The sequence below is a fragment of the Sciurus vulgaris genome (genome assembly GCF_902686455.1).
Source record: "Sciurus vulgaris genome assembly, chromosome: 3".
NCBI lineage: Eukaryota > Metazoa > Chordata > Mammalia > Rodentia > Sciuridae > Sciurus > Sciurus vulgaris.
The window spans coordinates 138,097,800-138,120,864 of NC_136463.1; the positions used below are offsets into that span (position 1 = coordinate 138,097,800).

A 23,065-nucleotide genomic window follows, 5' to 3' on the forward strand; every position below is an offset into this window, starting at 1 on the left:
AACTATGATAACAGAAAATAAGTCAATGTGTATTAATTGCTAGTAGTGGGGGTAATGTTTGATGGATAAAGGACAAGGGAAAATATTTTAATGTGTTTTAGCAATTTTATAGATTGATCATAATGGCAATTGTACTATTTTAGGCTTTTGCCAAAAATTGCTGAACTCTATGAAAAATAAAAGTAAATTTTCTGTATGGAAAGTATGTTTGAAGAAATAAATGGAATATAAATAAAAATATACATTATTTTACAAAGTCATAGTACATTATTTTACAGGTCATAGTAAGAAGGTTATTCAACAATTGTAATCATTAACTATAAATTTTAAATAAAATTGATATTTGTTAATATTTTTTAAATTTATATTTTTTTGATAATAACATATTAGAAAAGGCTCAATAATATACCAGAAGGAGGTATATTAAAAGATTTATTGCATGGAATTGATTTAAATAATTGTGGGCTGACTACACTAGTCCAAATTTATAGGGCAAACCACCAGGTAGGGTAAGCTGTAAATTATAGTTTGGGCTAAAGTGGCTGTCCACAGGAGAATTTCTTCTTCAGCAAGGCAGCCTTAGTTCTGCATTCAGATATTATAACTGATTGAATCAGTTCTACATTATCTGGGATAATTTCTTTTCTATTTTGTTTTTTTAATAGAGTATCACTTTCAATCTCATGGACAAAATATCCTCATAGTAATACACAGACTATTGCTTGATTGAATGCCTGGTAGCTATTGACTAGCCAAACTAACACATCAAAAGATTCTCACAGTTTTAGCATTCTGCTAAAATCAATATAATGATTACAATGACAACCTTACCATTTTAATCTAATCCTCCAAGTATTTAAGAAAGAATTTATTAAAGAATTTAAGATATCTAGGATTTTGTTCTTTACCTGGTTATAGTGTATCAGTTGTACTTTCTCCATGTTATTTATTGCTAGGTGTTTCCCAAAACTATTTTACTTTATATGATCCTTTCACTTAATTAATTAATATACTGTTGGCAACACCTTGGCCTAATTTGCCCTATGATTCTTTTACCATCATGCCTATTATAATCTCAGAACAAAGTCTTAGTATCTATAAAATGAAACAGAAATTGACAATGTATATTTGATATGGGGAAACTCAAATAGTTCAAATAATTTGGTATAATGTAATAACAACACTTTTTATTTAAATAAATGCAATGAGCCTCAATCTTCTGAGCTTAATCATTTCAGGGTATATGCTGGCAAGAATGTATCTTCTGCAGCTTCACTTCAGAGATGTTTGTCCAATACTAGAACTGTTTGGCCCAATAACTTATGGAAACTACTTTTCTTAAATATATATGAATTAAGAAAAACGGTCCTTTTTCAGGGAATGTAACTGATAAATAAGTTGTTCTATGTATTTTAATATTATGCCCCAAAGCACTCTAACATGTGTACAGAGACTTCTTTAGAACTGAGAATGATTTTGTTAACAGTTTTAAAAGTTTAGGATAAAAACTAAATGAAAAAGTAAAAGGTAGTTAATAAAACTATAAAATCCACATAGGTTGATAGAAGCTAATATAATTCCTAATACATTTGAAGGTTTGGATAAAATTATTTTTGTCAAGTATGCTTCCTTCTCAGATTTTGTCAATAATAGGGAACCACAAACATTTCAAGAATTTAATGTCTATTTTAAAAGTACATAAATGCCAGGAAAAGAGTGTCTTGTTCTTGTTCCTCTCCCTAAACTCTTTGCTTGTTATTCCTTACTAGGTAAAATTAAAGAGTTTAGTACACTTTTTATAAAATTCAAAAAGCCTGAGGACTCTATTCAAAATATCAAACAAGGCAGGAAGATATTTTCATAATAAGGGCAAATGACAATCTAGTTTAAAATATCCCCAGATAGAGTGCGTTGTGCAATGTTGTTTTATGACAAGGCGATAAATAGAACAGTGAAAAATAAATAATAAAAATATTATTTACCACTTTAAGAACCTGATATGAAATGAACTGTAAATAAAATATTTGATCAAAAATTTTTAAGAGGACTAACTGGCAAGAGGTGAAGAATGGTATAGGTGTATACTTTTGCTTTTCATAACTGTGAATACAATTTTATAAATCCTACTCTCTTCTAGAGTAAAATCGATAGTGTCATAATGCAGATTATGTTGGAGTAAGACAAAAAGTAATTGGGAAGATTTAAGTGATTCCATCATATAACAAGCTTTCTATTTCATTTCATTGGCTGATACTTGAGAAAATTTCTATCAAAATTTCCTTAATAAAACACTTGAAATAACCATATACCAAAGATCCAGGAGTACATATTAAGGCAAACAATTTATCTAGGCTTATATTTTATTTTTAATTTTCACATCACTGTTTGCATTCCTTCAGCACATAATATTCACACATTCATAGTAAAATAGAAACTTATCAAAACTTGTAACAAAACTGATGCTCAAGGACAATGTGTCAGTTTTATTTAGTGGGTTTCTTTACCCCTAACCGTACTCATGATGTTTTACAGAAACAGAAAAAGAGAGAGAGTGCTTTATGAGTTTTGTTTACTTTTTAATGAGTAGCTCCTTAAATGAAAATGTTTTTTGTGTAAAGTTTCATGTTCCATTATGGTACATGTTTTCAATGATTGGTCTTCTGATATTCTTGTGGTTTCAGAATGGCTATTATCTAAGCCTAGTGTCAAATGCTTAAAACTCACTGAACATAAGTGTCAGATAACCTATTCCTCTGCTCACAACCATTACTGCCAGGTCCTAACTCATTCTTACCACACAAACATACACACTTTAGACACTCTTTCTAAAATGATATCAACTCTTACAAGAAGAAAAAATAAAAAAGACTTCTTATTATGGCTTCAACATACAGAATATGGAACTTGACATTCCAACTTTACTACAAATTTTCTCATGCTGAATCTGAGAACTTCTTGTTGAAACTTTATGAAGAAGAAATGAGTAATAATTGCAAAATATGCTCCAGTTTTAAAATGCCTGGTTATAATCAAAGCCTACCCTCCAGTAGAAAATATTTACCAGAGATGGTCCTTGCTGGGGAAAGGCATGCCTCTCACTGCAATCTGTTCTTCCCTTCCACTTTCACATAAGGGTAGGAATGGAAAAATTGCCAGCATTAACATGTTTCAAGTAAATATTTTGGAAACACTACAGCCTAGTAAGGGATTAGGAGCAAAGGGGGAAGATAGCTAGATCACTGGAGAAACATTGATCAGGGTCTAACCTCTGAAACATAAAACCTATCAAAATCTGGGATTTGACTGCAATGTTATCGAGTTATGCTTTTCCTTCAACCCTTACCACCATACATAAAGTGAATGCTCCAGCAAAATAACAGTGGTTATAGCTGAGAGAACAGCAAGACACAGACTCTTTCTGGGAAGTACTTAGGGAAGCCTAAAATAAAATCAAGACCAGTAAAGGAATTTCAAGTTGCTCTTTGCAACAGCAAAAACAGCTAATCTCCTGGTCATATTAACATAAATTCTCACACTAAAAGCCTGTTTACCTCAGTTTCCATTTCCTAACATTAATTATTATTAGATTTAATGCCTGGATTTTAACAACAACAAAATCTCAAGGCTTTGCCAAGGAGGGGAAAAAAATAGAAAAATACACATTCTGAAGAAATGAAGTAATTATCAAAAACAAACTTAGATGTATCACAGACATTGGAATTATTAAAAAAAAGGAACTTTTAAAAACATGATAATTCATTAAGGGGTCTAGAGAAAAAAATAGACAACATTTAAATGTGTGGTATAAGAGGTGGAAAGTAGGAAAAGAAAAGGCTATAAAAAAAGAAGACTAACAGAACTGAAGAATGCCTTTAAGGGGATCATGAGTAGACTTGACATAACTCACAGAATAATCAGCAAACACACAAGTAGTTTACTAGAACCTTCCCAAACTAAAATGCATGTGGAAAAAAATGAAAAAAATAGCATCCAAGAACAATATATATAATAGATATTTTGTATAAAATATATTATATAATTAAAATATAAAATATTATAATATATTATATACATAATATAAATGTAATAGGAATACCAGAGAAAGAGCAAGCAAAGAGAGAGTAAAGCATAAGAAATATTGGAAGTAATGATAACTAAGAATATTCCAAAATCAGTGACAGATACAAAACCAGACCCCAGGTCCATGAAGCTCAGAGAACATGACCATACAAAATCAAGAAATCAAGTCTAACAAACTAACTAACTGAAGCATATTTCATATTCTCACTATAGTTAACCAATGATAAAAAAAAATTCATGAATAAGATGGGGAGTGGGCTTATCTACAGTGGTACAATTTACAAGGATTAGTGGATTTCTAGTGACAATTTATGCAAGCAAGGTGAAAGTGAAGTGAAAAATGACCAATGATCCGGAATTATATACACAGAAACATTGTCTTTCAAACTGAGAGAGAAATAAATACCTTCTGCTGTACCAAAATTGTAGGAACTCATTGCAAGCAGATTTTTCCTGCAAGAAATGGTGAGAGAAAATTTTAGAAGGACAATGGCATAGGTCAGAAATATGTATCTAAACAAAGGAAGGAAGAATTTTACCACTGGTGTTGTAACGTTGAGGATATTACTTTGAAAGAAGTATATTTGTTTTATTAAAAGAGGAGATAAAATTCAATAATATATAATGCTTAGTTAAAACCAAGAAAGGCAGAATAAAGAGGGGACTAAAGAAAGGACATGAAAAGATAAAGCACAAAATTCTATATATTAAAACAAGTATGTGAAAATAATTTTAAATGTAAATGACCTCAATATACCAATTTAAAAAGATATCACCAAAATTAAAAAAAAAAAAAAACAAGAGTGCACTGTATATTGCCTACAAAAAGCCCACTTTAAATGTAGAAATTTTAATAAATAAAATGAAAGGAGATGGAGAATGAAATAATGGTTACAGTACTCAAAAGAACACTGGTGTGGACATATTCTTTGCAGACAAAGTTAAGTTCCAAAGAAGGAAAATTATCAGGGACAGAAGGGACATTGCACAATGAGAAAGAAAGCAGTTTTCCAAAATGACAAAATAACCCTAAACATATATGCAACTAACATCAAAATGTCCCATTATGTGTATTGAATGAAGTAATGATTGAACTAAAAGGAGACATAGACAAATATACTCTTACAGCTCAAGATTTCAAAACCCCTCTTCTAGTAATTGATATATCAAGCAGACAGAAAATCAGTAAGAATATAGAGGACTGAAACAGCACTATCAATCAACTTGAATTAATTGACATTTATAGAACAGTCCTACATAGTTACCCAGTAGAGTTGAACACTTGTGCCCCCACAAAGACCTGCATAAGATTTTTACTATAGCTTTATTCATACTTACCAGACACTGAAAATGCCTAAGATATCCTTTGATGGTAAATGGACAAACTGATATAATTGTATAATGTAATACCATTCAGTGAAAACAAAGAATGAACTATCAAGTTATGCAAAGACATGGATTAATCTTCAGTGCATATTGCTAAGAAAAGGACACCAGTCTAAAAAGGCTATATACTCTGCCATTTCAGTTTTCTGAATTCTGTATAAGATAACACATGTCCCTGGTATAAATTCTGTGTAAGACAATAGATAGGTTCATGGTTTTCAGGTGTTTGGGTGGGAGGGAATTTGGACAGTTGAAGCAAAGGGGATTCTTTACAATGATGAAATTCCTGTATGACTACAACTGGATACATGGCAGCGTTTGCCTTATTGAATTTTATAGATAATTTAATGCATGAAATTTTAGAAATCATTAAGGAGGTTTGAAATTCTAAATTGGAATGCAGAATGTGAAAAGGAAATATATTTGTATTATAAATACATGAAAAGGCTTACTCACGTGGGGAAATAGGTGTTTACCTTAGTAACTTTGGAAATGTATTGACTCTGTAAGGCTACAGGCAAAATTAACTGAACATGAGCACTGTATTATAGTTAGTAAAGTTATTTCTCACTTGGGTAAGAGTTATCAACTCTGAAACTACTAAATAAGCATAATGGAATTAGACAAGTAAGTAAATGAATGGCAAATGTTGGAGACTAGGTTTCTTACTGTTGGTATAAGAGATTATACATAAGCAAGGGGACACTGGATTAGAATTGAAGTCATCAGTGTGAAATCAAGTTTAGTTTAATATAGGTAATCATGGTGACATGCAAATATCTTTATAGACATGTGAGTAGACAGATGTTAGTATACATGCATGTGTTCTCTTGTTCTTCTAGCTAGGAAGATATAGAAGCAACAATATTTCAGTCACAATGAGCAAAACTGGTTTCCAAATGTTAATTTTTGTTAATTTACTTGTTCTATTTTAACTGTTACGTTAACATGAAAAGTGTACATAATCATGTGATTGTTTTCAATATATGTGTAACATTATAGTGTGACATTTGAGCCAGGTTAGTCAACTCTGTCTCCTCAAATATTGATCATTTCCTTATGGTAAAAACATTCAAAATCCCTTTATCTAGGATATTTATATCCTTTTGAAATATGCAGTTGATAATTGTTTTCTACAGTCACCCAAGTGTGCAACAGCACACAAGAACCTACTTGCTCTCTTACCTAACCATATATTAATATCCATCCTGAAACAAAAGGAACCAGAGCTCTTACAGGAACAGCTAGTTCTGAGGTTGCTGTAGCAAATGCTCTTGATGAACCTAGAACTTTTTGACGTGCCATTAGGGAAAAAATAGATAATAAAAAACCCAACCCCACAACTATGAATTTCTTTCAAAGTGACAGAACAGCTAATTGAAAGTACTTCCCAATGAACAATGCTGAAGCAATTTCTACAAATGTGTATATACAACATAGTATTGCATTAATCAGAGTGCAGAGTAAATATCCATAATGATAAAAATGTAGTTAAACAAATTCATGGAAGAGAATAACTATTTTCCCTACACCAAAGATTTCCAAATAATTGGTATAGATACTTCCTAGTCAAGGATGTAAAGCATAATTTCTGCTCCTAAAGTGTGGCTGCTCACAGTGACATCTTTCCAAAAAGAACAGTATGGAAAAGACAAGAAAAGAGTAGTTTACAGTGTAGAACATGAGAAGCACTACCTCTATCAGGTGATCAGGATCAATATTAATAGTGATAATTCAAGTTGACAGCACATAACTTAATAAATCATGATGAGAAGAGCATTTGCTTCTGTGTTCTTCCTTCCTGAACTTACATTCTCACTCTACTCATCATGAATATATCAAATAAATCCTGATTAGGAAGAGTGTACCAAAACCTGACCAGAACAAGTAATAGGTACAGCCAAAAAGATCTAAGGAAACATAAATAAGTGCAATGTGGTATCCTGATTAAAACTCTGGAATAGTACAAGGACATTAGGTAAAAATTATGGAAGTCAGGGTGTAGTGAGGACTTTTTAAATAATAATTCATCAATACACAAGAATCTTATAATCTAAAATATTGACATATACATGGATGTGATGTCTATGGGAAGTTTGTAGTAGAGTTGCAACTTTTGCATAAATAAAATTTATTCTAAAATATAGAAGTGTATTTAAAATTATGAAGTTTCCTTTTTGCCTATGAAAGTCAATTTTGATCTCATAAAATTAGAGGTCAGCATGTGTAAAAAGAACTGAGGAAACAACATAAACATATCCTTCTTGAAAGAATAAAGGGTAGCTTCACCTAGCATCAACTATACTTTTCTCATCCTTTTTTCAAATTGTTTTGTCCTGCAAAACAGCTAATGATGGGGTCCAGAAAAAAGCAGACCAAAGTCTCTCTGTAATAGCACATAGTAATCAATATTCAAAATGACAATTCTAAATTTATAGGTACATCAAATTTTATTAAAATGCTGTTTACTATGTCAGTGAAGTATGTAATATATTTAAAATTAATGAGGTTTTTAAAAATTTAAGGGTATTGAAAATTTACTTAACCAGGACTCTTAAATTCCTAATAATAGTAGGTAAATTATTTCTTAACTATTTGATAAATTATGTCTAGAATGCCATACAGCAATTAGACTATATAATGTTTCCATTAGCAAATCTCCTGGGATAAAATTATATTATATGAAAAGTGTATTCTAATTTGATCTTTTAACTCAATATATTGTTTGATTCCTAATACTAATCTGTCTTGTCTTTCTGAATAAATAAGTTGATTATTTTGCTCTTTCAAAATAGCAAGAGACAACCATGGTATATTTTGAATACTATGAATGAGACTTTGTATTGATATGGAAATAATATGTATTTTTTCTTTTAAAAAAACAATAACTTCTAAAGAATTTATGTAGCATTGTAAAAGAAAACAAGTAAATCCTCCCTCCAGATCTTTGTGGAATGATAGTAGCTACATTATATTTGTAGACACTGTTTTTTTTCATACTGGAAATTTCAAAGTGGTCACTCAACATTAATTGTAGGTTAATTTATCCTTTTTGTCTGTGCCATAGGTAATATAATCAAACACTTTTCATTCAAACCAAACCACGGATGTAGAATGAAATTAAATTGAATGCATAACTTTTGGCCAGTCCTGTGATTCAATATTTGATGCATTTGCTAATTAGAGTCAATTCGTAGCTTTTTTTTTTTTTTTTTTTTGGTTATTTTTTAATGAGAATGTTGAAAGAATGTTTTAGTGAGAAGTTGCCAGGAGATATTCAAGAACCTCTAACATGCTTATGAACATTAATTTTTTACTATCTTAAATATCCACATTCATCTAACACTTTCTTTGTTACTCTAGAAGAGAATGTAGGCAATTGACTTCTCCGAAGAACTATCTCTGGAATGTGTGTTCTAGAACTCTCATATCTGGCTCAGATGTTCTAATGAATGTCTGGATTTTTCCACTATTTTTGCATCTATTGTGTTTTCATCATAAATCGGTTTGGATTCCAGCTACTCTCTTGTCCTAATTTGAATCTCCCTCTGCTCTTTACTCTTTCTATGCATGCTTTGGGTGCTGTGTGTGTGTTTGTACATGTGTATGTTACCTGACATTACTTGAAATTGACAGTATTCAATTAGTTTCAAATTTTATTTACTTTCTTTTGGTTGTCATTCTAGACTATTTCTATGTGATTCTTTATATCCTCAATAAATGTCTGCTCAAACTCAGATATGTGAGACTATAGCATTTTTCTCACTAAAAACAATTTTCTGTAGAGTTAATATCATCAATGTAACACTTGCTAGTTTATCATCAAAGGTTTTTATTTTTAATTTTTTTTATTTTGAAGAATTTGTTTTATCATGTTATCATAAAACCCAGTACTACAATTGATTGTTTTTACCTGCTCTTTAGCAATATTTTATTCTAATTTTGACATTTTTGTAAGGTTTAACACTCCTTTTTTTAAAAGTCTAGTTACTATTTTAGTATATTGCTGCCTTGGTTTAGAAATCTAGCTACTAATTCCAAAAGTTAATAATGTTAAACAAAACTATATAGGAACGTCTAGGACTCTTAAAACATTGAATTGCTTGAAATGTTTTAGTTCGGGAACAATTTCTTGATGGTTGTTGATTTCTTAGGCCATTGGAATTCTTAGCATGGTGAGCCTCTTCTTTGAGCAACTCTGGGTCCTAACTACAAGCTTCAGCTGGATCAGTTGGAAATACATGGTTTCATGAGAACAATGTTTTGTTGCTAAAATTTATGTCTATCCTTTTCCTCCTCAACTCACCAAATAATCTAAAACATGTGCTTGAGAAATACCTTAAGTATTTATTGGAAATATAACAGACATGCTGATCTAATCTTGCACATTTATATCTCAACATAGCAAGATCATATGTGTGCACCTAAATATCAACCACTGCAGCCCTCTCCACATGTATTATCACCCTACAGTGAGACACTACATATTTCTATATGGAAGAAGCCTTATATTGTGTAGTCCTCCATGTTTTACTCAATAGCTTAGAGAATTTAAATAAATTATAAAGAAACCAGTCCCTTTGTCAACCTCTGTTTATAAACTTTTGAGGATTTTATTCTCATTAAACTTTTTTTTTTTTTGCCCAGTGGAACATATCGTTTATTACTTGCATCTTAATTTCAGCTGAAATGTTAACAAACATGGGATACATTCTTTTTTTTTTTTTTTTTGGGGGGATTCTATTTCTCTTTTTTTTTATTGTAAACAAATGGGATACATGTTGTTTCTCTGTTTGTACATGGCGTAAAGGCATACCATTTGTGTAATCATAAATTTACATAGAACAATGTTGTTTGATTCATTCTGTTATTTTTTCCCTTCCCCCCACCCCTCCCACCCCTCTTTTCCATCTATACAGTGCTTCCTTCCTCCATACTTGCCCCCCTCCCTAACCCTAACTCTAACCTTAACACTAACCCTTCCCTCCCCCCGATTATGTGTCATCATCCACTTATTAGCGATATCATTCGTCCTTTGGCTTTTTGAGATTGGCTTATCTCACTTAGCATGATATTCTCCAATTTCATTTGCCTGCAAATGCCATAATTTTGTCATTCTTTATGGCTGAGTAATATTCCATTGTATATATATACCACAGTTTCTTTATCCACTCATCAATTGAAGGGCATCTAGGTTGGTTCCACAGTCTGGCTATTGTGAATTGAGCAGCTATGAACATTGATGTGGCTGTATCTCTGACCCTCCATTTGACCCAGCTATCCCACTCCTTGGCCTATACCCAAAGGACTTAAAATCAGCATACTACAGAGATACAGCCACATCATTAAACTTTAAATAACACTATTGGGATTATCAACAACACTATTGGGATTAACAAAACAAAACAACCTAAATTTTCCTCAAAGAAGCCAAATACAATTTGTAGCACCTTGATATCAATTCACTTTTTCCTCTGTCCCTTCCCTTCTCCTCTCCTTTTTTCCCCTCCCCACTCCCCTCAGCTTTGGTCTCTTTTCTCCCATATCAAACCCCTTCTGCCCTATTATCATTCTAAATGTGTGTCTGCACTCATATATCTAGATACCCCAGGACTATCTGTTCCTCTATACTGAGGATTTCTAGTCCCTGATGGTATCTTAAACTACCATTCCCCAAATTTTCTCGAAAATTAAATTTCTTATATTTCCTGGATCTTTGAAATCAAATCTGCTGACTGCTTATATTTGAGATTCTCAATCAAATTCCTCTTGGCTAAGTATGTACCCACCCATTTTTTATTCTCTGACCTACAAATGTTATATTTGATTGTATATTGCATTTTATTTAATATGCTCATATAATTTCATATCATGTGTCATAGTTAATGTTATATAAAATAACATCTTTTGGATTACTTGTGATATTCATTTTCTTGTTGTTTCAATTTCAGTTCATTTATACTGCTTGTCTATCCTACATCATGGAAAAAAATGAAATCTGATTTATTCCTTAATGTGTATAACCATAATTCAGAATTGCTATATAACAAGCTTAAAAGTTGAATGTTATAGGTTCAATAAGTTATATAAATCCAGTTCATAACTTATAAAGTATTTTTATTAAAAGACATAGGTATCACATACAAACAGCACATAAATGCAAGTTGACCTTAATGATATATCTGTTGAAACATTCTCCATCCTTGACCTAAGTGGAAGAGTACATTATAGTTTTTCCTGAGCTTCTAAAAGCCCAAGCACATGTCATATCCTAAAACTCAGGATGAGCCACTTTGACTTGGTTGGTTCTGGGGTACTCCAAAGATAAAACAATTTGGAAGAAAACTGCATGATTTGACAAATTAAAGTTATGTGGACTGTGAATGGGGATGAAATTTATTATGCATAATTCCAAATTTGTTCTCATAAACTCCCCATCTGAATTTTATGAGGTATTCATTTCACATTACCTCGTAAGTACTGAGAAATATTTTTTTTTTCTAATTTCTAACCTGTGGACTGAATGTTTGTGCCTCCTAAAATTCATGTGTTGAAATTATAATCCCCAATTTGGGGGTATTATGAAGTGGGGCTTTAGGTCATGATATCAAAGCCCTCATATATGGGATAAGGGTTCTGAGAAAAGAGGAAAGGCATGATTTCTTTGCAATGTGAAACAGCAAAACACAGACTGTATCACGATAGCTATGTGATACAGCGAAAGGTATCTGTCTGCCAACCAGGAGCGCCCTAGTCAGAATCTGAATCAGTAGGAATAAACCTTGGTTTTACACTACCCAGGCTTTAGAACTGTAAAGAGTTGTTGTTTAAGATAATCTATGGTATTTTATAATAGCAGTCTGAAGTTACTAAGATATACATCACTTTGATGAGTTAATAAAATTTATATGGTTTTAATTTGAACTTATTTGGTTCTAAGTCAATATAAATAAACATAAATTTGAAGTCTCATTGAAAGTGTTCATGTCCTCTAGTTCATAAGAGGAAGAGGTATGCTTGAAAAAAAGATATGAAATACATATATCATCTTAGGTGAGAGTATTCAGTTCTGATCTTTTATATTTTTTCTTAAACCTGGTCACATCTGCAATATGTTCATTGCCACAAAATTTATCTCATTTGAGTAGCAAGAACACTTGGGTTCTTAGTTGTATTGTAGTTTAATTTTGGTAAATTCTATACAGTGTTTTTTGCTAAATTCTAGAGATTGCTTTCTTAAAATCACTGTTTACCTTCAAGATTGCCAACTTGAGATCAGTTTTCTGGTCTCATCTTACTTGAGCCACTAACAACTTTCCTCACCTTTGAGCACCATCTCCTTAAAATCATTTTTTTATTTTGCAGGGAAGGATTTCTGAGGCATTCCAATCTCTTGTTTTTATTATTTTTTATTTAATTATTTATTCATATTTTGGTGGTATGAAAGATCAAATCAGGGACTTTTTACCAATTGGCTATACTCGCCAGGCCCCTTTTTTAAAAAAATTCTTTTTGTTTTGAGACAGGGTCTCATAAAGTTGTCCAGGATGCCCTCAAAATTGCAATCTTCCTTATTCAGCCTCTCCAGTAGGTGAAATTACAGGCATGCCCCACCATGCCCAGCTTTAGTCTCTTGGTTTTAAAATCCTCTTTGGCATCTCATTTTTTTGTGTGTTCTTGTGGTTAGTCTAGTGCTGAGGGTTTTTATCCACCTAAATGAAGGCTCATATGACCTTGTCCAGCTCTAGTTCTTTAAATGGCATTGATATGCCCATGAATCTCAAATGCATATCTCTTCCTGACTCCAGACTAGACATCTCCACTCTCTCTATTTACATGTATAAAAGTAATTCAAATCTTACAAAACAATAATCTAATTGTTAAGTTCCCAGTTTATGCTTCCATACTTCCCCATCGCAATAAACTCCATCAGCAATCCCTCAAGATTCTCAGTTATATTTCATTATCACATCACACCCTATTTATCGATCAATCCCATCAACTGTAGCTCAAAAATATTTCCCTAAATTCCTTCTACCTCCCCTTTCTACATACCATCTTAGACCAATTGCTTTCATTTCAGTATTTTTAAATATTCTGCTTGCTTTAACATATAATCATTTGTTCACATACTGAGAAGTAGAAAATGTATTTGCATCTTCCTTTCTCTCTCCCACGTACATTTCCCTCCTTTCTTTTTGCTTTTCTTTTCTTTTATCCAGATATGTGCTTGTATGTCTGTGCACATCAGGCCTATCTTTTTTCCTCCCTGTCTTCCAGCTTTCTCTTTCTTTTTTGTTTCTTGCATCCAGCTTATTACCTGATACTAGAAAACCCAAGTAAACAAAAAGTGTATTCTATCTATATTTATGACTGTTAGTTCTTTTACAAAATATGTACTTGTTCTTGTTTTTATACAAACCAACCAAATTATATTTTATATTCCCAGTTCTATCTTACCTTTTCATACAATAAAATAACTAGGCAATCCTACCAAATCAATGAGAATGGATTTGCTTTATTATTTAACAGATGCATCAAAGGGCATAACACAATCTTTGTATCTATTGCCATATTGATAATTTCCCTTGTTTCCAATTTTTATAACTATGAACAATTGAAGACTGATGTATGAAATGTTCTTGTAAATATCATTTTGTAGTAGTATGTCTATGTAGGATGTCCCAGGAATACAAGGACTGAGTTAAAATTTATATGCAACTTTAATTTTTATATATATTGCCAGATTGCTTTCAAAAAACTGTAAAACAGGAATGTAATAATTGTTCTTATATTATTTATAATACTATATTTCAGTGTTGTTTCAGTAAATTAGTTATATGGCATCCAATTACATTAATTTCTTTGGCAACATATTAGAAATACAGTTTGGGCTCTTAAATTAACAATATTTGGGCACTTATTCCAAAACTACTTACTAGAATTGAAAAGTAAGAGGGGGTAAAACAGATTTTGAAAATATCAATATCTTTACCAGTTAAATGTATTATATGGAATAACAGTCAATCATTTTTTAAGATGTGAAAGTACTGCATAATATAAATTCTTTCATTCACTTAAGATTTAACCAAAGAAAATTGTGGAATTCCTCTCGTGATTTTTACATTTGCATTAATTTATGCATTTTCATAATTCCTCCATTTCCACTAGTTATTAAAAACTTACATCCTCAAGTAGAGTTAAGTTATTGTTCTCTTCTGTCAGGCCTGATCAATATCAACTATAAGCATATTATCTCAAAATTAGAAATTAAAGCTTCAAAACACATACCATAAACTGTTGTTTATACCCTTTTTTCTTACAGCTTAAATAACTGAAGTTAAGAGAGTTTGAGTCATTATTAGACTCTAACGAAGTTGCTTTAATTGAAGATGCCTTAAAGTAGTTTGAAGTAAGGAGTCATTTGTGATAGTATTTACCCATGTACAGTTTCTAAACTTTGTTGATGCTAAGATGCCTTTGAGTTGGTAAGATCGCTAATTTTATGATTGGTGCCACATGATTGATTACTTCATGCAATTAATTGGCAGTGTGTTTTCATTCATAGTGGAGACTTTTTTTAAAGCACTTATTAAAACTGATGGAGAATTGCTTTCATAAAGTATAGGCTTCATTTTTAACAAGTGCCACACTCCAACACAGCAGAATTAGAGTACAGAAACAGGAACATGGATATAGGATTACTTTTAGGTAATAGTTATCGAATAAATACATTACAAATTGCCATAGTCCCTCAAGTTATACAATATCATTATCACCTGAAAATAAGGTTCGTACTAGTTGTTCAATACATATTTTATAACTAGTATATACCAGTGTTTCTCATCCTTGAATAGCATATAGATCCTTTTAAAGATTCCCTAGCACAGAATAAGTTTACTTGTGGCATAATTTTACATAAATATGTTAGCATCAAACTAATTATACCACCCCATATGCTTATAGCACTATGTAAACACAAAACAAAAAAAAAAAATAAAAAATCAAATGAAAATACAACAGGCAGAATATCCAAATTTATAATCTTAATTTAATACAACAGATGATGTTGCACTACTGAAATCAAAACCTATCTCAAACATGAATTTGTTTATGAATATTTGTGTGTCAATACTGATCTCGGTATGCATGAAGTTTATGGTTACTGTGTGCATTCTATGATGAAGCATTCTATCACTTTGCTTCACTTTATCTATAAACACCATCAAATCAGCATGCCTTATCTTAAAGCAAACTAATCACTTATATGTTAAATTCTGAGATTTTTTTCCTCAGTTGCTCAAAATAATATAAACTAATACTTAGTACCAACATGATAATAAACATGAATGTAAATCAAAAATAGGAAGAGACAGAACTTAGCTACAAATTATCGAGTTTTATGGGCATATAGAGAAATAAAATATTCTTTTTACCTAAAGATTATTATAGTATTGAAAAGAAAAATTTCGAATCTCAATATCGAATTCAATGACAACTAAAAATGCATCACAAACACACTTAAAAAGCACCAGGACGTGCATTTTGCTTGGTTGGTTGTTTTTCTAAGACAGTACATGAATAGATTAAAAACTTGGTTCACAGAAACCCAGGGAATACTGAGTCGCTAGAACCCAGAAGTCATTCCAATTTTGGGGTCATTCAGTGAATGTTGGGGAGTTATCTGGACAAACACAGTAAAAGTAACAAGAGATAGCAATGCAGGGAATTAGGAAGTTCAGGAATGAGGATGTTGCAGCATATGGAATCATACAGCAGCAGAAGGCAAGCTCAGGGAAGATTTACCTCACTCTGAAAGAACTGGCCTGAATGAATTAGGGTTAGGATTCAAGACCCTGGGTACTCCTCTGAGAAAGGAGCTATGGCCTTGGTTTTACTTAATCAAAACCATATTGTATGAAATCTTGTGTGATTCCAGAACAGATCAGGAGCCATGCTCAACTACTGAGCATAAACCTAATGTCCATATTTGGTTAAGCAAAGCAAAACGAGGAGAAGAGTGGAGTTTACAAATATAACAAAACTAAGGATCTTGATTTGAAATGCAATCCTATAAAGGACAAAATTGAAGTGAGTGGTGGCAAAAATGAACTGTAAATTTTTAGACTAATGACACTTTAAACTTCAAATTTTAATTACATTTTTCAGTGGCAGAGCTACAAATTGAGCATGTGATCTAGAATTATTCCATAAAAATATTGTAAATAATGTCTGATTAAAAATATTGATCCTATATATTTATAATAAGCAGTTATATATTTAAACTATTTCCAAGTTGCACATATGAACATTTTTATTTTTTAAAATTAAGGTGGCATGATCTATAGAACTATATTTTGTCAAAATGGTTATACCAACAGTCTTAAAGGTATAAGAATTGTTGTAATAGGAATGGACCATGGAGAACATAAAAACTTATGACACCACAAGAAAATTAAAGAAGATTACTCATGTACTTAATCTCTTTAAAACATGACAAGAAGAAAGAAATGGGAACAAGACAGAGGGCACAATGGTTTCTCACTGGCTACTGATTTTAACTTACTGCTGCAGAAAGAAATACCCTCTTCTCTGAGATGGTGGGAAAGTCCTCATTTTCTACTTTTCCCTTTTTATTTTTACAAAAATACTTTCAAAAGAGTACTTTTAATATTTTAATATAAGAATTCTATTATACATAGTAGTTGTTAGTGAAAGTTAAAAACCAGATTTCACATGGTGGTGGCTTATTGTTCTGAACATTATGGTTGATGTGATGAAGGGTCTATTAGCAACAGAGCTCATTGGTAATAGCATAATGATTATCATTTAGCTGATCAGTAATTTAATTTTAATGACCATTATTGCTGTGACCTCTAAATTTGAATAAGTGTGCACAAAATAAGTTTCTTCCAAAATATGTCTTTGTTCAAGGTTTAGATATAGAATATTGCTGATCACATTTAGCATTAGTTAATTTTAAGGTAGATTGCCTCATATAGAGAGAAAAATGACAAATTTTATGCAAACATTCCACTTCTTTTTTACTGATAGCATGAATGAATAGCAGATTTATGTTGTGTTTACTATCATTTATGTATACCATTAGATATGACCAAAGAGTCACCCCATCATATCTTTAAAGACATAAGTAGAATAGGTAGATTTTTCTCTAAATTTTAACTCTTATCAGAGATTGCTAAGAGATTTCATTGAAGTGCATTTTCATCCTGTGTGTGTAAACACACACAGACAGATGCAGAGATTAAAAACTTTGGCACTAAAACACAATATGGAATTCCACACAGATGATTATAACTATATTTCCTGTTTCCTGGAAGTTGAGATTTCATGCTATGGACAAAGATTTGACCATTTATTCAGAAGTATTCTGAAAAAAAATACTGCAAAAAAGTCCCATAATTTAGATTATTAGAACATACACACTCAAAAAACATCATCTGATCCCTTCACATAGAATACTTCCTCAACTTTCTTATGAGCTTCCTTGGTGAGGCTCAATAGTAGTAAAGATGTAATCTCCTGTCTAATAACTGTAAGTTCTCACAATTTCAAAAATCATAAAGATCATGCAGTTCTTCTCAAAGTGATGTCTGCAGATAATGCTTCTGTGTTCAATATATAAAGAAAAAAAACTCTGTAATGATAAGAGTCAGAAATTGATTTAATTTCTATGCAATATTTAGTGGAGATCAATTGAATTTTTTCCCCAGTAGGATTGTGTCCATACTGTATTCTAACAAATCATTGGGTGAGCTCTTACATAGAGTATAGAAGTTTTGTAAATTCTCACTTCTCTCTCCCAAGACTTCCAGACTCCCCCAAGTGGATATCTGAAAAATTTAGCCAAGTAAGTCTAAATAACTCTGGCACTTCATAATGAGCTTTAATCAATCCACATCAACTTTTTTTAGATTAAAGCGTGATGCATGGAGAATTTTACTTTTGATGAATCTAGCATTCCCTGTTCTATCACCTATAATTTATAATTTACTCACAGGAATGCTGCCTCTCTTATTAAGACTCTTTCTCTTCTCCATTTCCTCCTTCAAAAAGTGAAATCAAACTGTTACCTTCTTAAGGGCCATATTATGATTTGCAGGGTCGGTGTTACATAAAATTATCCCCATATAGAAGGCACAAAATGGACTGTATTGCATTTTGACCTCCAAATAAACAAGATAAACACAGTTTGTATCAAACTGCAGTTTACTCTGACATAGGGGCATGAGAATGTCTGGAATCTGCTTTAACCAATTAAGTGTTTCAAGGCAAAAGGAAAATAAAGCCTTCGGTAAATCCATTGAAGGCACCATCTCCCAGCCTCCCACCGACCATTATCGATCGTTTTAAGTGCCACTTAATGAGTCGTATAGTAGTAGCAAATCTATGGTGTGTTTATACCTGATGCGATGCCCTCACTCCACCACCTCAGAGGAGTTAAACTTACACAAAGAGAGAATCCACTGGGTGGGAGGACAAGATCAGGCTGATGGTTGCCTTGACCCCTTAAAGCTCAACCCAATAGTCTTGTCTCCAGGGAACGCTGCGGACCCCATTTCCTACTTTGCGTGACAAACCCATTAGTTCCTGTGCGGGAGATTTTCCATTCAGGTCGCTTCTAGGGCGAACGCTTTTGTTCACTAGCACTCTCTGTAGTGGGAGAAGAACTAGAGAGAAATGCAAAGCAAGCTTGTGGCAGCAGCTTCGTGTGCCGCAAAGCATCCCTTTCCTCTCAGCTTTGGCAATTTAGGAAGAACCGATGTTCCCAGAGGAGGTGGATGAAGGGAAAGCCAGAACAGGGAGCACATAAATCAGGAGTCCCTGTTTGTACCTTCTATCCACTTCCACTCACATTGCCAAAACTCCCCTCCCCCAGACTATCAGCACTTCTGATTTCTATAAATGGGTGGGGGAGGTGGGTGGGGGACATTTTCTTCCCTCGCCTTTTTCCAAGATTCTGAACAGGATACCAACCTCCATAACCACAAAAAAAAAAAAAAAAAAAAAAAAAAAAAAACACAAAAAAAAATAGAATCATATAAACCAACCCCAATGGGTAGCAATGATCTTCAGGGAGAGAGAAGCCGCGGCTGGATTCGGCTGCAGTCGGAAGCGGTTGGCTTTGGTATTGAATTATTAATTTATTTATTTTCCCCTCGCCCCCACCCCCACCCCAACTGGCAGACAAGAAACCACGGTCTCTTCATTTTCCCCTCCACCCGCACCTTACAGGAGTCTCCCACTTCTCGGCGGCGGGCCGCCGTGCCGCCTGCCTGCGGTGGCCGTCGCCTCCCGGGCCCTCTGCGGCCGCGGCGCTGTGCGGGGCGCTCCCACTCGCGCCAGGGCTGGCGCGGCCGTGGGTCCCGGCGGCGGCGGGGGAGGGCGGGGGGAGGCAGCGGGTGACAGATGTACTCCTCTGACAGCTCTCAGTATCAGCCCAGTGGCTCCCTGCCATTGGCTCAGTGCAATGGACCGGCAACGCCGCTCACTATAATAACACTCATGCCTGCCAGCAGCAGCAACTCCGAGAGCGGGCGCCGAGCGCGGGGGATGCTGCCGCCGCCGCCGCTGCTACTGCCGCGCGGGCGGCTCCCGCTGCCCGGCTCTGCTCCGCAGCCGCGCGGGCACTGACTCCTCTGGGCTCGGTCCTGCCTGTTCGGACCCCTCCCCGCCCAGGATCCTCCCGTGGGGCTCATTGTCCCACCGCGAATTAGAAGAGAAACACTCACTCAGAGAGAGAGACAGAGGAAGAGCACGGCGAGCATGCGGAGGCGGAGGAGCCTCCGCGCGCACGGCAGAGGGGTGTAGTGGTCCTGTCTCCCCAGGGCGGGCAAGAGAGGCGGCCGTTTGCCCTCCTGGCGGGTCCCCAGCCCACCCTCCCCGGGCTCTGACGCGCTGCGGCTGCGGGCGCGGGGTGCATGGAAGCGGCGGCTGCGGTGGAGGAGGCGGCGGCTGCCCCATGGAGTGTTACTACATTGTCATCAGCTCCACGCATCTCAGCAACGGACACTTTCGCAACATCAAGGGAGTTTTCCGGGGCCCTCTCAGCAAGAACGGGAACAAAACTCTGGTAATCGTCTCTCTCTCTCTCTCTCTCTCTCTCTCTCTCTCTCTCTCTCTCTCTCTCTCTCTCTCTCTCTCTCTCTCTCTCATTTAAGAGGACATTTAGAGGATTGCGACTACTGAGAGGTTGAGAGGTTTGGAAGTGCCACCATTCAATTTGATTTACGATATATTCATTTGCTTATCTGATGGGAGTGGAGTGAGAATTAGATATAGAAAAAGAAAGGAATCTCAGTAAAGCTATGATCCATGGCTTTGATTTGATTGACACTTCCACAACGCTCCAGACTCTCTCCACCTCATGCCATAATGCTGAAGACAACCACAATCTTTCCCTATTTGAAGCATGTTGTGTCAAAAGGACCTCTTTGAAAAGAAAGGAGCCCTAACACTAAGTGACCCCATAACATCTTTTGATTTAGGAAGCTGAAGGTGATTGAGGATGTGGGTGTTTCTGATGGAGGCAGGGAGCCATGTGGCTGGTAGCACAGAGGAAGTGGCGGGACTGAGTGATGGTCTCAGAAAGAGTTTGTATTGCGGCTCTTCCCTGCAGGACCGACTGTCAGCAAACTTCTCTTGTGAGAAGTTGTCAGTACTAAGCTAATAACAAGAATGATTCCAAAAACCATGCTGTGTGCTTTCAGCTTGTCATTCTAAACAGGTTGGGGACAAGCATGAAGGGTGATCACTATGTCACAATTACAATCATTAGAAAACATGATAGACAACTGAACCCATGCAGTGACTGGAAGGTTCTCACTAGACCACAGCGCTACATCTTTCAGCATCCTAGTAGGGATAGCACTCCTGATTGGTGGGAGAAGATGTGCTGAGCTCTGAAATAGTGTTAGTTGATATATCTTCTTCATTCCATCCAAATTCCAATAGTTACAAAACCTGCCTGTAGACCAACTAACTCTCATGTACTTGTATATCTGAAGAGATATTCACTTCCACACAGGAAAAAAAAAAAAAAAAATAGAAGTAGAGTGAAGTCTCATTAGGTTAAGTACTACAAAGAGTAGAGTCAAAGTAAGGTGCAACATACAAAGGTCTGATTCACTAAAGCCTGGGCCCATTAGCAAGCAGCCTACCCTCCCCTTTTCACACAGTGGTTACTTAGCCTGAATGTTCAGAACACAAGTTTAAGGACCAAATCTACCAAAAGTACATGTGATATTCTTAATCAGTTTTAAAAATATAATTTAAAATGTGTTTCTACATGAATTAAAAAATTGTGGTGTATGTTTTCCAAAGATAAGAAATTCTCATCTGAAATTTTAAATTGATTTTGACATTAATGTAATATACTTGATATCTTTTCCCCTTTAATTTATTGTCTACTTCCTTTCAGTTCATTCAAGATTCAAAAAGTCAGGGCTAGTTTGATGCTTTTGTTGTTCTGGATAAGGCTGGTTGTTGTTGTTGCTGAACAAAAGAAAGTAAAAAAAAAAAAAATCTTCTGCAGACTTCCTTATTGGAATATTATTTAAAGTAGGCAGAGGTCAGAGGAATTATTGAAATTTTTCTGACCAGAGAGCTCAACTAGGTGGGAAGGTAGAATTGGGGGGGAAACACTTTCATTTTGGAGAAAATAAACACAAGTTTATTTTTTAAATGAAGTTTCACTTAGGGAAAAGGCAAACTTACTGAACAAGACTTCATTTTCATAGTTACTGTAATGGTGCAGGTGATAAAGCATACCTTAGAGTTCACAGAAAAATAGTTATTCTCCCAATATCCACTTGCTAAGATGCTATTAATCTTGATTATAAGTCAGCCTGAGGTTGTCTAACAATGGTCAAGTTTGCATATGTTGACTTCTTTGTCATGTACTTGAAGTTGATTAGTTCTATTTTATCACTTATGTTGACAAAAAGGTGGGTTAAAGTCTAATTTTGCCAGTGTAAACTTGTGATTAAAAGAGATGATAAAAGCAGCCAGTTATATGAGAAGAATACTTCTGAATGTAGGTAAATGTCAGGATTAACAGATGGGGATGATATACTTTACCATATTTCTCTTAGTTGTAATGAAAGAGACTTAGAGGGCTTTCATGATTGTCCTTCCGGGTTGTTGAGGAACTGCCCAAGTTTGTATTTCTTCTGTATGAGATTTTATACTGACGGAAATTTTATAAATTTTTATATTATGATCCAACTGTGTTTGGAACTATTTTTTCCTGGATGATACATATGTGTGTTTTCTAGATGTCTTTGATGTCTTTGGTTATTGAAGACAATGAGTTTTATGCCTAACATTATGAATAATAGAAGACATTGGGAAATATTCATCAAGGAATAATTTTAGGTATGAAAAAGAGCTATCCATACTCACCTGAAAATGTACTATTTTAAAACACATAGGTTGTTGTGAGGATTTTCTGAAAGTTAAAACTTACTAACAGCTAAAATTAGAAAATTGGAGCTAAAATGTCTGAATTAACAACTTAATAAGAAGCACAAGTATTACTTAAAAGAAATATATGTCATATTTTAAAAATTTTAAGTAA

General features: G+C 34.2%; 1 protein-coding gene across 2 annotated transcripts in view; it reads left to right on the forward strand.

The window, feature by feature from the left end:
* The window catches only part of ZNF804A (zinc finger protein 804A), a 354,436-nt gene that overhangs the window by 22,024 nt on the left and 309,347 nt on the right, over nt 1-23,065 (forward strand). Inside the window, exon 2 of one of the 2 annotated variants that reach the window (XM_079134543.1) lies at nt 20,228-20,560. In XM_079134543.1, coding sequence (XP_078990669.1) covers nt 20,450-20,560 — 111 coding nt within the window. In that variant the 5' untranslated portion in view covers nt 20,228-20,449. Of the gene's footprint in view, nt 1-19,948; nt 20,561-23,065 lie in introns of those variants that run through there. The other variant, XM_079134542.1, reaches the window with a different exon arrangement.